The 13,910-nt window shown below is 33.7% G+C and overlaps 1 protein-coding gene across 2 annotated transcripts; it reads left to right on the top strand.

The window, feature by feature from the left end:
- Positions 1–946: 946 nt before the first annotated feature.
- On the top strand, positions 947–9,032 carry LOC108754328 (spastin). Of its 2 annotated transcripts, XM_018496555.1 has the most exons (7): positions 947–1,907; positions 2,773–2,943; positions 3,667–3,939; positions 5,082–5,437; positions 6,208–6,539; positions 7,915–8,225; positions 8,561–9,032. In XM_018496555.1, exons 1-7 carry the CDS (start codon positions 1,361–1,363, stop codon positions 8,722–8,724), a joined length of 2,154 nt encoding a protein of 717 aa, XP_018352057.1. In that variant the 5' UTR covers positions 947–1,360; the 3' UTR covers positions 8,725–9,032. The 2 variants fall into 2 exon arrangements, with proteins under 2 accessions (XP_018352057.1, XP_018352058.1); XM_018496556.1 differs by lacking the exon at positions 3,667–3,939.
- Positions 9,033–13,910: the final 4,878 nt, after the last annotated feature.

Below are 13,910 nucleotides of genomic sequence, written 5' to 3'. Positions count from 1 at the left end.
AAAAATATAATATAACTTTTATATTTATTAAAAACGCATTTATTTTGTTTATTAAAAGCGTTTATCAAATAATCGAGGTAAGACAAAACACTCGAAACAAAACGAGGCATATGTCCGACCTTTCGAGCGATCTCACGAATTAGGTTAGGTGCTCACTTGTCCTAAATCCGTTCGTATCACTGAACATTGGAGCACATAAATGCAACTGTTCTAACGGCCACCTTACCTGTGATCCAAGTACTCTCTGAGTTAATTTGGAGCATGCGACGCAAACAAATCTTTTTTAACGATAATTTTACTAGCCAGGGATGTCGTTGTAAAGATATTTTACATGATGAAGATTAAAGAAAAACTAAATAACACATAACTAAGTAACACATAACGTTATAATTTTCCACTCAATAACATTACTGTTATGCATAAGGCATATTACGTTGCAGTTACATTGTTGAGTGAAAAATTGTAACATTAATGTTATGTTATTTTTTTTGTGTTTCCTGGAAAACAAAAAAAATATTTTTTAATTATAAATATAAATTATAATTTCTGTTTTCTTTCTACTATTGAGATTATTGAATGTTGTATTATTTTTGTAATAAGTATTTGAATTATTTATTTTATACAGATTAGAATATTTTTTTCTGTTACTTTTTTTATAAAATTTGTAATACTCATTTTCAATGAGACTAAATAAAGATTAAAGAAAAAAGTACATGTGAGTACATTCTTTTTATTATAATTTCTATTTTATTCGCTACCGAATTGTTTTTGGTATTACAATTACAATATTTTTTTCTATTTTCTAAGTTTTACGAAATTTCTTGAAAAAAAGACTACCGCTTTGAAATCTACTGCTTTTTCGGCGTACCATCTACCGTCCAATTTTTCAACGTACTAATCTGACAGCCAGGCCAAGTGCTGCCAGCTAGGACGGGAGGGATCCAAGCCAAGGAGCATGGAGGGAGCGTCGAGGAAGCATCGAGGATTCTTCGGGTGAAAACAAGCGATGCTCAAGCTGAACGGAGGCTCGTGTCGCGTGCCTTTGTTGGTTGCTGCTGTTTCGCGAGAGAGGAACGCAAGCGCGAGGAGGAAGCGCGTGAGCTCGATTCGTTCCCATTTCGGCTTTTCTTTCAAGAGATATCTCCTAAGTCATTAGTCGCGTAACAGAACGTGGTTTTCCGCGGCGTTTCTTGCCGCCTGTCACTCCTAATCCTAATAATCGCGCCGGCGCGATTATTCGAGCAACGACGATGTAGACATCCTCGACCGCCGCGTGCGGGGATGTCGACTTCGGCACGGCCACTCGTGAATATCACCATCGTCTCGACGACCGCAAACGTACGGAATTTTATCCTAGGAGATGTCTTGCAGCGATGGCGCGCGCCCGACCCGTAAGTTCGGCACAAAATCGCCGAAGAAGCTGTGCGTGACCAAGAGCGAGAACGGCGACAAAACCACGACGACCATTAGCTGTGTCGGCCACCGTCACAATCATCATTATCATCACGGGCATCATCGCTTCCTAGACGGCTCCTCGCAGCCCTCGGTACACAAGCGCAATCTCTATATCGTCTCCTTTCCTCTGATACTCCTGTTCAATGTGCTGCGCACTCTGCTGTATCAGTTGTTTGTGGTGTTCAAGTACCTGTACACCTCCACGTCTCAGCTGATACAGCGCAGACAGACGTCCAAACAAGCCTGTCAATTGGAGATTGTCGTGGGACAAAAGCCAACAGATGGACGTTTGATCAATGGTAATCGGATAGAAGGCGAGGCCATGTCGCAAGTGCCTAGACGTCCTATCGGGCCAGGACCCGGGGATCCATTGCTAGCTAAGCAAAAGCACCATCATCGTAGAGCGTTTGAATTTATTAGCAAAGCACTCAAGATTGACGAGGATAATGAAGGTACATACATTGGGACTAGTTATTTTATATATAAATTTAAAAAGGTCTAAAGGTTTAAAGGTCTCTATAAAGAACCTCCTTGCTAGTAGAATTCATACAGGGTGTTAGTTAAGTATGTTGTCATACTCGGCAGAGCGATTATTTGGTTTTATTTCAAATAAAAAAGTCCATATAAGCATGTGTCCTAAACGGCTTAATTTCCAAAATAAAACAATTTAAACGTGTAGTAATAATCTGTTTATTTGAAAGAGATACAGTTTGAACTAGTTAAAAACTAGTCAAAAACAGAAAAACGAAACAGGCTTCACAGTTCTTCTGATGAAATAAAACAATTAAATGAATTGTCCACCTTATGCCATGATACATCCATCAAGCCTTCTTCTCAAAGATTGACATACACGCTCAAAAATATCAGATGTTATGTATTGCCTCGCATGAAGCAACTATTCGACTCAAATCATTCTCATTCTCAATTGGGGTAGTATAAATCAATAATTTCAGATGCCCCCAAAGGAAATAATCCAAAGGATTTCAGTCTGGTGATCTAGGAGGCTTCAACTTTGACTTTGTCACTTTGTTTACGGTTGTGCGAATGGTAACTCACGTGAAGTAAGGCATATTTATGCAGGAAGATATCTCTAACGCAATTTATCGCAATTTATCTCCAACGCATTTCGTCAAACATTTGCAAACATTCACCTGCATTTCGGCAACTAAGCCATTTAAAACACATATTTATATGGACTTTTTATTTGAAATAAACGCTAAAGAATCGCTCTGTTGAATATGGCAACATACTTAACTAACACCCTGTATAACTTTTCATACTTTTGATAATCTTGCTCTTACTTACTCATTGGAACAGGACAAAAGGAAATGGCGATAGAATTGTACAAAAAGGGAATTGGAGAATTGGAGAAAGGAATAGCCGTAGAATGTACTGGTGGACACGGCGAAGTATGGGAGCATGCGCAAAGACTTCACGACAAGATGTGTACGAATCTGGCAATGGCAAAAGACAGGCTCGATTTCCTTGGTTAGTACACTCGTTCTGTTGTAGTTCTACGGCACAGTGCCGCGTCCAACTTGAAGCTATTCCAAGCTTGTTTACCTATGGTACAATGACAATTTTGTTTCTTGTGAATAATAATAATAATAATAATCATTATTATTATTATTATTATGATTATTATTGTTATTGACATGTACATTCACTTTATTCGGTAACAGTGTCCACAGGTAAACCTTTGGCAATGGCAAGAGAAAGAATTTTAATGTGTACTTAGCATGCTCGTGTGCAATTTACTTTAATTTTTTCGAAAAATACGCACGTGCGTGCGTGCATGCACGCGCACGCGTGTACGTATGTGTGTGTGTGTACGTACGCATGCCCGCGTTATAATTATAATTTCCTACATTGTTTATCTTGAACACAAGTCAATCTTTATTTTGCATTTTTTTTGCATTTCTATTTGAAGAAATGTAAATCAAAGAAAAATGGCGCGAATCCATGTCGATAGATAAAGCAGTGAGAAGAAAAAAATATGAAAAGCCCAATCTCATTAAATCTCACGCGGCAGCATTTTGATAACAATCGAAACGCGTGCTTTTTGCTCCGAGACATTTAGCGATATCGGCATTTTGTTACATATTACATATGTACTTGCGCGATACGACTGAAAGATTAGCCTGATTTTCTTTTTTAGCTGTCTATAGCCTTACTGCAGCATGGCAGAGAATGTTTTTTTCCTTTTTGTAGTGAGTGTGCGTGAGCTGAGAAAGCTGGGTATCAACAATAATATCAACAATCGCGCACCTGGAAATAAAACGGACGGCGAACATCCGGGAAAGCATCTGAGGGCTCGCCGCAACACGCACACTTTTCAAAACGCTCGAACTTCACCCAACATTAATCACAATAAGAACACAAACAATATACACACGACAATTAACGCTGGACAGACTATGTGTACCCAGATTCCCAAGTTAAGGCCACGTTCACCAAAAAACTGTTTCGCTCATACTATTGAAGGTATTGTTTGCCTGAGATTCTGAGCCTGAGTGCGAAAGAAAGTCGAATGCAAGTAACTAACACAGTAATGCTATCTAGTCGTTGTTCATTTGGAAGAGATACTTGTTTTGTTATAGCTGTATACACATCTCTCGTTTGACATGTACGTATAATGATGAGATAGAGTAGCTGAATGTGGGCTTGCCTTAATTGCTTCTTTGTGTCTTTTTTTTAACGTAGATTTTTAAATACTGCTTCATTTCACTTATTATTATGTACGATAAAGTTTTTCGTAAAGCGTCTTACAAGTAAATTTAGGACATTTATACGTTATTTATTAAATATACATCAAGACAGATTAGACGTACGATCAAAGGTACAACACGTGTACACTATCATGTTATACCCACATATACTTCACACATTCACAATGACATATTTAAAAATGATGTATAATTTTTTCATAGATTTAATATTTATGCGATTTAGTGATAGCTAAAGATAATGTGTGACGAGGCAATGTATCTTTATTTCTCTTCACTTTTCAAATCGAAACAAAAGTTTAAAAAAATCGATATATTTTTTAATACATACATTAAAATTACAGAATTAAAGAAGGGATACTTGTTTGCTAATTAATTTGTATTACATCTATCGCATGAATATCGCAAACATAACTTATTTTGTTCCATTGAATTTTACATTGCATCTTATTAAATTATAATTCTGGTTTCGACTGAAGCGAAACACCACACGTTACACGTAGTGCAATTGTAATTTTATTAGAGGATGCAAATAGGAAATATTTTTTATTTTAATATATTCATAAATCCTAACATAAAATTAATTAGTTTCAATGATTTAATTATGTTATATTAGTGAGGCAATATATCACTGTTGCGATAAACATTTTTAGTACGCTCCTACTATTTATTACTAAATCAAACGATACAAATAATATTGAAAATAAATCCTGGCTATGAAAATATTTTTTTCTTACTTTTACCTTTGCGATAGACCCTCTTATCCATTAGACTGATACACAGGAGCTGCCTTAATCATATCAACAATTCTAGTAGTGATTCTTTTACATCATTAAATTGCATTAAATTTAAAAAATTACCATTTTTAAGATTTATTTCTAAGTACAGGCATTGTTTCAGCATCTGGTAGGAAACTATCGGTCCCTGGTAAACGAATAATAGGAACACCCCTAAGTAAGAGCCAGACATTGCCTCGAAGTATGGGTAGATCGATGCCTATTCAACCTTGCCACAGAACCATGCCTATCAAACCGTCCTCCACACCACCCTCTGTAAAAAGACAACTGTCTGTACCGGGCAACGGTTCACCTATAAGACGTCCAGGAACACCGACCACTTCGAACAGTAACAGGAGTACGCCAACGAGAAAAGTACCCATTTTAAAAGGTGTAGATCCAAAACTCGCGCAAGTGATTCTCGATGAGATCTTGGAAGGAGGAGCACCAGTGCAATGGGAAGATATTGCTGGCCAAGAGGTATGTCACGATCAAATTATCGTCATCACTATATCGTTGCTTGATGCAGATTATATTGCGAGAGAACATTGTTGATCTTCATCGATTTCTAATTGTCTTGCTAAATAGATAGATAGATAGATAAATATTTATTTCTTGCCTTATGACTTTGAAAGGAATTCTTACGTCGATCTGACATAGTTTTTTTTTAAATATATAAATACTTTTTCTGGCAAAAGATTTTAGTTGCTTAAATTTAAATTTATTTTTCGCTCTACACAAAACATCTCTAATTGAGTTATTCCTGTGCAATTTTTTTATCTCTACTATACATTTTGTCGCTAAATGTTCCAAAATTTTAACTTTGCTATGGCATAGACTACAAATATTAAAAATTTAAGAAAAAGGAATTAGGGATATTTTTTTTCATTTAACATTTTTCAAAAATATAATCACGTCGTTACAAAGTACTTTCAACCAACTTTTTAACAATAATATAATTTTTGTTTAAAACATTTTCTCGTATTTCTAATTATTTCCGAGATATTCGTTTAGAAACGTAAAAATCAATTTTATTCAAGAAACTGCTAAAACTGTATTTCAGTTGAAAAAATTTGTTTCATGATTGGTCATCTATTCTAATTTATGCAAAATTTAAAATTTTTTTGAATTTTACACTTGCCGAACTTTCCTCGTTAATCTAAAAAATACTTTCCAGCTACATGTGTTAGCTTGGCTCCATTTTGCAATTCCCCCTTGTTTTGCTAAATATTTTCATCTTTAACTTTCAGACCGCAAAGCAGGCTTTACAAGAGATGGTAATTCTACCATCGCTAAGACCTGAGCTATTTACCGGTCTGCGAACACCCGCGAGAGGATTATTATTGTTCGGGCCACCTGGAAACGGAAAGACATTGTTGGCGCGCGCCGTTGCGACTCAATGCAACGCAACATTTTTTTCGATTTCTGCAGCTAGTCTCACGTCAAAATATGTTGGAGAAGGTGAAAAATTAGTGAGAGCTCTGTTTGCCATTGCTCGGGAATTTCAGCCCTCTGTTATTTTCATCGATGAAGTGGATTCATTATTGAGCGAGCGTAAAGATAACGAGCATGAAGCTTCGAGGTGTGCCTATTCGTGTATTCTTCCTAGATAATCACGCACGCACGCACGCACACACATACACACATCAAATAAATAAGGAAAGTAAACAATCGCTAAATTTTGATGTCTAATTTTATACATAAAGTCTCATACTTTTTTTTAATTATACAGAGTGTCCCACATTAATCGATCATCTCAAATATTTCTTGAACAGTACATTTTAAAGAAAAAATGTTTCAGACAAAAGTTTTGGGACTTTGAGAGGGACATAAGATGGTGCCATGTTTGATCTTGGGTGGCGTGGTCAAGGTCAGGACAAGGTCACTTTGAATTTTTTAAATGGAACCCCCGATTTTTCATTATATATTTTTGTAGCTTACCTTGAGAGTTTTTCAAAATATTATAATTAAATTCGTTTTTATTAAGTACTTTACGAGTTATAAGGCTTGAAAATTACAGTACAATCGACATTAGCATTACTCAAAATGTCTGACCGATGGATAAAATCTCTTGAATGTTGTTCGAAATCACGGCCTGGATAACATTTGTCAAGATTAAGGCCAAGACGTTGTACCTTTTATTTCCATATTTATGTAGAAATGAATTTTTAGCGCAAAAATGGAAATAAGAGGAACAATCTCTAGGGACCTTGATCTTGACAGGTCATGATCCTGAAACATTCAACATTCAAGAGATTTTAGCCGTCAATCGATAATGCTATAGTGTCGGCGGTGCTATAACTTGCAAGCTTTATAATTCGAAAAGTAAAGTTAATAAAAATGAACTTAATTATAGTATTTTGGAAAATTCTCAAGGTACGCTACAAGAATAATGAAAAATGGGGAGTTCCACTTGAAAAATTCAAAGTGACCTTGTTCTCACCTTGACAACGTCAAGGTCAAACCAATGATACCATCTTATGTCCCCCTCAAAGTTCCAAACATTCTGTCTGAAACATTTTCTCCTAAAATGCACTGTTCAAGAGATATTTAAGATGATCGATTAAAATGGTACATCCTGTATAAACTGCACGCCAGGCTTAAAACGAAATCATATAAATTAAACTAAAATAATATCACAATTAAATTGATTATTTGATAATGATACTACTAATATCTTCAAATATTATAAAATATTACCTTAGTCAAGATTCAAATTTGGAACCTCCCAATTATTCGAGGCTGATATCTTTCTCAGTGATAGAATTAGAAAAGTCATAATTCCGGATAGATGGGAAGTGCGAATTTTGGTAATATTTTTCCCAAATACAGCAGTCTAATTAACTTATTATTGCGCGCGCGCGCGCGCGCGCGCGTGTGTGTGTGTGTGTGTGTACGTGCGTGCGTACGTGTAGATAGCATGGACATAGTATTGACAGGAGAAACATATATTTCAGGAGGCTAAAAACAGAATTCTTGGTCGAATTTGACGGTTTGCCGTGCAATCCGGAAGAAAGAGTACTCGTTATGGCTGCTACAAATAGACCGCAGGAATTAGATGAGGCTGCATTAAGGCGATTCACAAAACGCGTGTATGTTACATTACCTGACTCACAGACGAGAATTGTGTTACTCCGAAGACTCTTGGCCAAACACAATGATCCATTGACGCTTGAAGAGTTGAATGAGATGGCAGTTTTGACGGAAGGATACTCGGGAAGCGATTTGACTGGACTAGCTAAAGACGCAGCACTTGGGCCTATTAGAGGTAATACTAAAAATTTCTTGTATTTATTTTCAATTTTATATTATGAGTGAAGATATGGAATTTGGCCACTCATTTTATATAGCACAATTACAATCCTACAAATGTATCCTATCATTGTAATGAATATATATGCACGCATACTGTCTCTAGTCTATTAGAAATTAATTTTATATTTATATACCACACAAGTGTCAATTCGATTTAATTTATTCAATTGTATCAAGTCTAACAAAAATATGAAGAAGATTCCAAATTTATGTTGTGTCTTGAAAGTATAGAAAAGATCTGTTACTTGTGCAATTTCACTACAATATATGTTATCGTATTATTCTCAGAATTGAATCCAGATCAGGTGAAAGAATTGGATCTTAATTCCGTTCGTAATATCACAATGCAAGATTTCCGTGATTCTCTAAAGAGAATTCGTAGATCCGTTTCACCGGCAAGTCTAGCTGCCTATGAGAAATGGAACTTTGAATATGGAGATGTGAGTCTTTGATTTGAAATAAATCACTCAAGCAAGAGGCTTCAGAAAAATTTACGTTTCAATCGAATTTAAACTGCAAAACGTGATTAGAGAAATATTTATATTTCAAACTATCGAAACCATATAAAAAAACCAAATAATACCGAATGTCGACACAATAGTACAATTTTCAATTTTTATTCTATCTTAAAACAATATTGATGTTTACAAAAAAAGACGATAGTGAAAAGTTAAACAAGAATTTGTTCTTTAAATCTCATAACGTGCTTTTGTCTTGGTGATGAAAAATCAATATATTTAAAGTCATTGTTTTTACTTTCAACTCAAGTCGTATTTCACTTACAACTTTACTAACTGTCTGATCTTTATTATAATTTAACACATTTTGACAATAGAGCGATCTTTTAGAATAAATAAAACTTATGTTCAGGGAATGATTTAATATCAAATGTGTCTTAAAAAAATATCGCATTGATTTTATGAAGTATAATACTCCATGTGTTCTACATGTTATATCTAGTGATCGAACATTACAATTTACGGTTCAATACGTAGCTTTAATGTTATTTTTAAGTTTAATATTAAAGAAGCAGTATTTATTGTTTATGTTTATTTATATATGTATATGTTCGTTGTCCTTACGATTTACATAGTTTCTTTGTAATAGTGGATATTTGAAATCTATGATGAAATGCTTATTTGTTTTACAATACTTTGCATTTAATATTAGGATGCTGATTATCGCAACTAACATATAATACTTGCAATTAAAAGAAAATATGCATTTAAAAGAATATATGATTAAGCACAGAATCTGCAATTAGAGAGAGTATATCTTTTTAAACTTGTAAATACTTTCAATATTATTATTTATAAAATTGACTCAAATAAATTGAACACAATGGGATATTGTAATCCGATTCATTATTGCAATAGTAGAAAGACTATATTTGCAAATGGAACAGTGCACGTCCTATCAGATAATAAAAAATAAGGTCTATCAATATATATGCAATACGTATAAGAAGATATTATATGTAATTGCGTAATTATTATATTCATGCGATATAGTAGAATATATATACACATACAAATACGCAAACAAGTATCTCTGTAAAATCGAGCAGAAATATTAAATTTCACTTTACACGCGTTGATTTTGTATAAAATGCACTAAAAGGTGTATCTCCAAGTAAAGTTGATCTTCAAGCGAATGTTAAACTTGTTACGTTTGATATGCTATTTCGAAGATACGTTTGATATTTATTAATGCGTGTCAAACTTGCACTAGACTATGATTCGTGATTTGAGGCAATTTGAAATTCGCAATTTGTTATTTGCGAATAGTGATATATTCGTCGAATTCACATTTGTCATTTACCATTCGTACAACAATTCGCCAACGAAGAAATATTTTTTTTTTATATGAAATCAAGGGATGCGAATCATCACGAATCGCACATAATTTAACGCAAGCTTTAGAAATCACGCGGTCATCATGACGCACAGAACCACGTGTAAAGATAAAGAAATATGATCTGGGAAAGGAGAATGTAAAATTCTGTTTTAATAATTCTATAAGAGACAACGAACTGAGAATCCAATATGTGCTATATGAAATCCTAAGCATTTATATCTATAAGGAATTATGTATAAGCTTGCTATCCTATTGACAAAAAAAATGAAATTTGCTAATATATGTGTATGCACACGGTCAAAGTGTTAACTCAATAAATGTATACATTGATTAGTAAGTGTATGCATATATTAAAATTAACATTTTGACTGTGATATATACATACATATACATGTGTATGCGTACAGACACAAAAAGTATGGTATTTTTGTGACATTTATCTATTGCTTCCGATGCTCAAAAGTAAAATAATTATGCACGTATAATTAAACAAATTATATATTCAACACGGATATCTTATAATACTCTGCAATGTGACACAAATTTATTGATCATTCCAGATCAAAAGCGATCATTCGTGATATAAAAATAGAATCTAACGTCCCTATAGTATTGTAGTGTAAGACTTATCGTGCAAAGTAATAATATTAAAAACAGCAAATTATTTTCCAATAAGTTTTATGCAAACAATGCTTTTTTGATACAGTGGAAGAATAGAAAATGTTATTTACAGCCGAAATAATAATAGTTGTTTAATACAGACCTCTCTCTATATAGGAATAGAATACGATGCATTTGTTAAATAGATATTCCGTAATAGATAAAATAAAAATATAATAACAGATAAATGTATAATTCCGACAGCTTATTCTGCGACGCGACGCATAAATATGGCATTTTGAGATTCGCACTGTTGTTTGTAATTATAAAAATCGTGTGATGCTAAACAGCATTCAAGAGCTGTGATGTTACTGCGACGATAAACTTGATATTTTCGCGGCACTTTAATATGTACTTAAAAACGCGATATACAAATATTCTCTTTAATCATAATTCTGGGTCTTTCTAGAAATTGTGATTTTATTCGTTTTTCTAGATGAGAGCGTATCTATGATGCCGCGATGAGTTCGATTTTAAAAAATTCTAATTAACATGAAGCATGAACAGAGCTTCAGTATCGCTGTTGAGTGGTGCTGACTCAAATTTTATCTCCAAATTACTTTGTGATATTAGTTTTTTATATTAATCTTTATGCACTGCCTATGTAGATTATAATATTATATATCATATTGTGTATCGTATGTATTGCAAAATATGAATTATGTTAGGTATATTAGTTTGAAATTTATGATAATTTTGCAACAACAAATTATTCGCATATAAAGCTAAATTATCAAGACCCTGGCCTTCTATTGTGGAACACATGCTGAGCCTTGATTAAGTTATTTTGCTACTTTTATAACGTATGATAAAAATTAAGTAAGAATAATAATCGGGTGTAATATTTATGCTAAATATTATATTTAATACCATTTAGTATAATGGTAAATATACACGAGTTACAAGTTAAAAAAAAACTTTGTGCGTGATTACAAGGTTTTTCCCTTTTTAAACATTATCTTTCTGATTTTAACGTATCAGTTATATTTAGTTGTTTTATAAGTAATTGCATTGACAACTTTCAAAATAATTCATAATCCATTAATCAATATTATTGTATTGTCTTGTGGCAAGCTTGTCAAATTCTATGATTTTTACTAATAAAAAGTAACCCGAGAGAGGTATGATCCCGTTCCACGAGAGAGGTATGATCCATATAAACAATAAGATTGGAAATAAGATCGTTTAAAGTAATGATCCATATACATATATCCAGCAGTATTATAGAATATTTTCAGTAAGTTGTTGTAAATTAATCAGACGTTAGATTATGCCATATATACATTTTTACTAAATATCCTTTGGTAGTGTATATTAATACCTGTTGCGCCGCCAATAACACAGAAATCCACGGGGACTTGGAATAAAGAAATCCGAACTCTGTGTCATTGGCGACACGGCATACCATGGTCGTAAGTTCGTGAGAACATTGAGAACGATAAAGATAATGTCTCTTGTACTGAAACATAAAGATATAACGTATATCCTTTCTCACAAGTTCTTTCGTCATTTTTGCTACATACACGTAGACATATTTTTTTCTTTATAGGAAACGTTTCGTTTTCATGTTCATACGCCGCAAGCATTCCTTGTCTATCAAATATTGAACAAGGACAAATGATGCTTACAAGCGCTATAAACGCAAAAACGAAACGCATTAATATTTATCCATACTCGCGAACTCACGAACAATAGGATATATCGTCATACCATGGTAGTTCAACGTCCAATAGAATAATTATACATATCTATTTAATAGATATATGTTTACCAAAATAACTCGATTAAATCCTTAATATAAGAATAGCACAACAGAATTGTATAGAAATGTAAAACATTCTGACAGTATTTCATCAGCGTATGGTTGATTCGAGGAATGCGTCTATGAAATATGTAATAAATGTATGTACAGTACAAATTATTTCCCTTATATTATTTGTGCTTCCTTTTATGTAAACAAAGTTGGAATCTTTAAAGATGCTTGAATCTCAATTTCCTTTCTTTTTTCTTTTCCTTCGTTTAGTTTGTGACATTAAAAGGTATCTTTTCTGGATTGAAATGTATTTAGAGATAATGTTACTTGTAACGTCCAAACTTTTTCGTTTAATAAATGATATTGTTATATGCGAATCATGAAATTTTTCAGAAAACGTCATAAACTTGGACTAACAAAAAAATACGAATGTTATTTTTCGCATGAATTGTCGCACAAGTGTGTTGAAACGTTTGCAATTCCTCGAGAATGTCTTTCCAACTATCGTGGATGGTCGTTGTACAAGTATGTTGCAAAAAGAAAAAATAAAACCGTACTATACATGTAGTTGGGCATTGTGTTAATTTTACGCCACACACAATCGTGTCATTTATCATAGATTGATATACCATACATTATTATACCTCGCTCATTCTACTCAGTGATTATATAAGGAGCAAGATAAGATTTCACGCAAGTGGAAGAAATTACTGTTGAAACAAATGGTCACGAAATAATGCACGATATCATGTATTTTAAATATTTATTCCTTTTTTTTTTCATTCAAAAGGACAATTTGTTTTTATTATATAAGATAACATTATCCTAAGCATCTTCGAGGGTTCAACACCCTACCGTACCTAAATTATTCTTTATATAACATCTTTTGTTTCCTCTCTTACGATTTTCCTACCGATTACATCGCAGGCAACTCCGCGGTTTCTCTTAAATTGGCTTTTCGTCCGTTATCGTTTTGTCGCAGCCAATCGAATCGTTACCATGCCCGGCTTTATTCATTTCCCTCGTTTACCTCGCATCTTGTTTATATACTGACTTTATACAAATTGGTTTTGAAATTTTTTTATGGCATTTTACCGTCGGTGGTGAACTGAAGTGATAAGCATTCTCACATATCAAGCATCATTGGATATAATCCATTTCGAGCCTCTTTATGAACATTCGCAATTACAAAATAAAATAATAAGTTCCATTATTCTTGAAATGGGGATATTTATACCGTTGGAACGGTAAATACTTGAACTCGATCTTCTTTTTCCGAATGCAATGGACGCGACGCAATCACGCATACAAATCTCGTAAAACAAGTTGTTTCGCAGAAAAACAACCATGTAATAGGGCTCGTATGTC

The sequence above is a fragment of the Trachymyrmex septentrionalis genome, unplaced genomic scaffold, assembly GCF_001594115.1.
Source record: "Trachymyrmex septentrionalis isolate Tsep2-gDNA-1 unplaced genomic scaffold, Tsep1.0 scaffold79, whole genome shotgun sequence".
NCBI classification, from domain to species: Eukaryota; Metazoa; Arthropoda; class Insecta; order Hymenoptera; family Formicidae; genus Trachymyrmex; species Trachymyrmex septentrionalis.
This window is presented reverse-complemented; position numbering and strand designations above follow the sequence as displayed.

Bases quoted from the DNA above. Each gene is read 5' to 3' on its own strand.
- LOC108754328 (XM_018496555.1), top strand. From the start codon at position 1,361: ATGTCTTGCAGCGATGGCGCGCGCCCGACCCGTAAGTTCGGCACAAAA. The intron at 2,944-3,666 runs GTTAGTACACTC...TCCTTTTTGTAG, and splicing joins AGACAGGCTCGATTTCCTTG to TGAGTGTGCGTGAGCTGAGA. The intron at 3,940-5,081 runs GTATTGTTTGCC...GCATTGTTTCAG, and splicing joins TTTCGCTCATACTATTGAAG to CATCTGGTAGGAAACTATCG.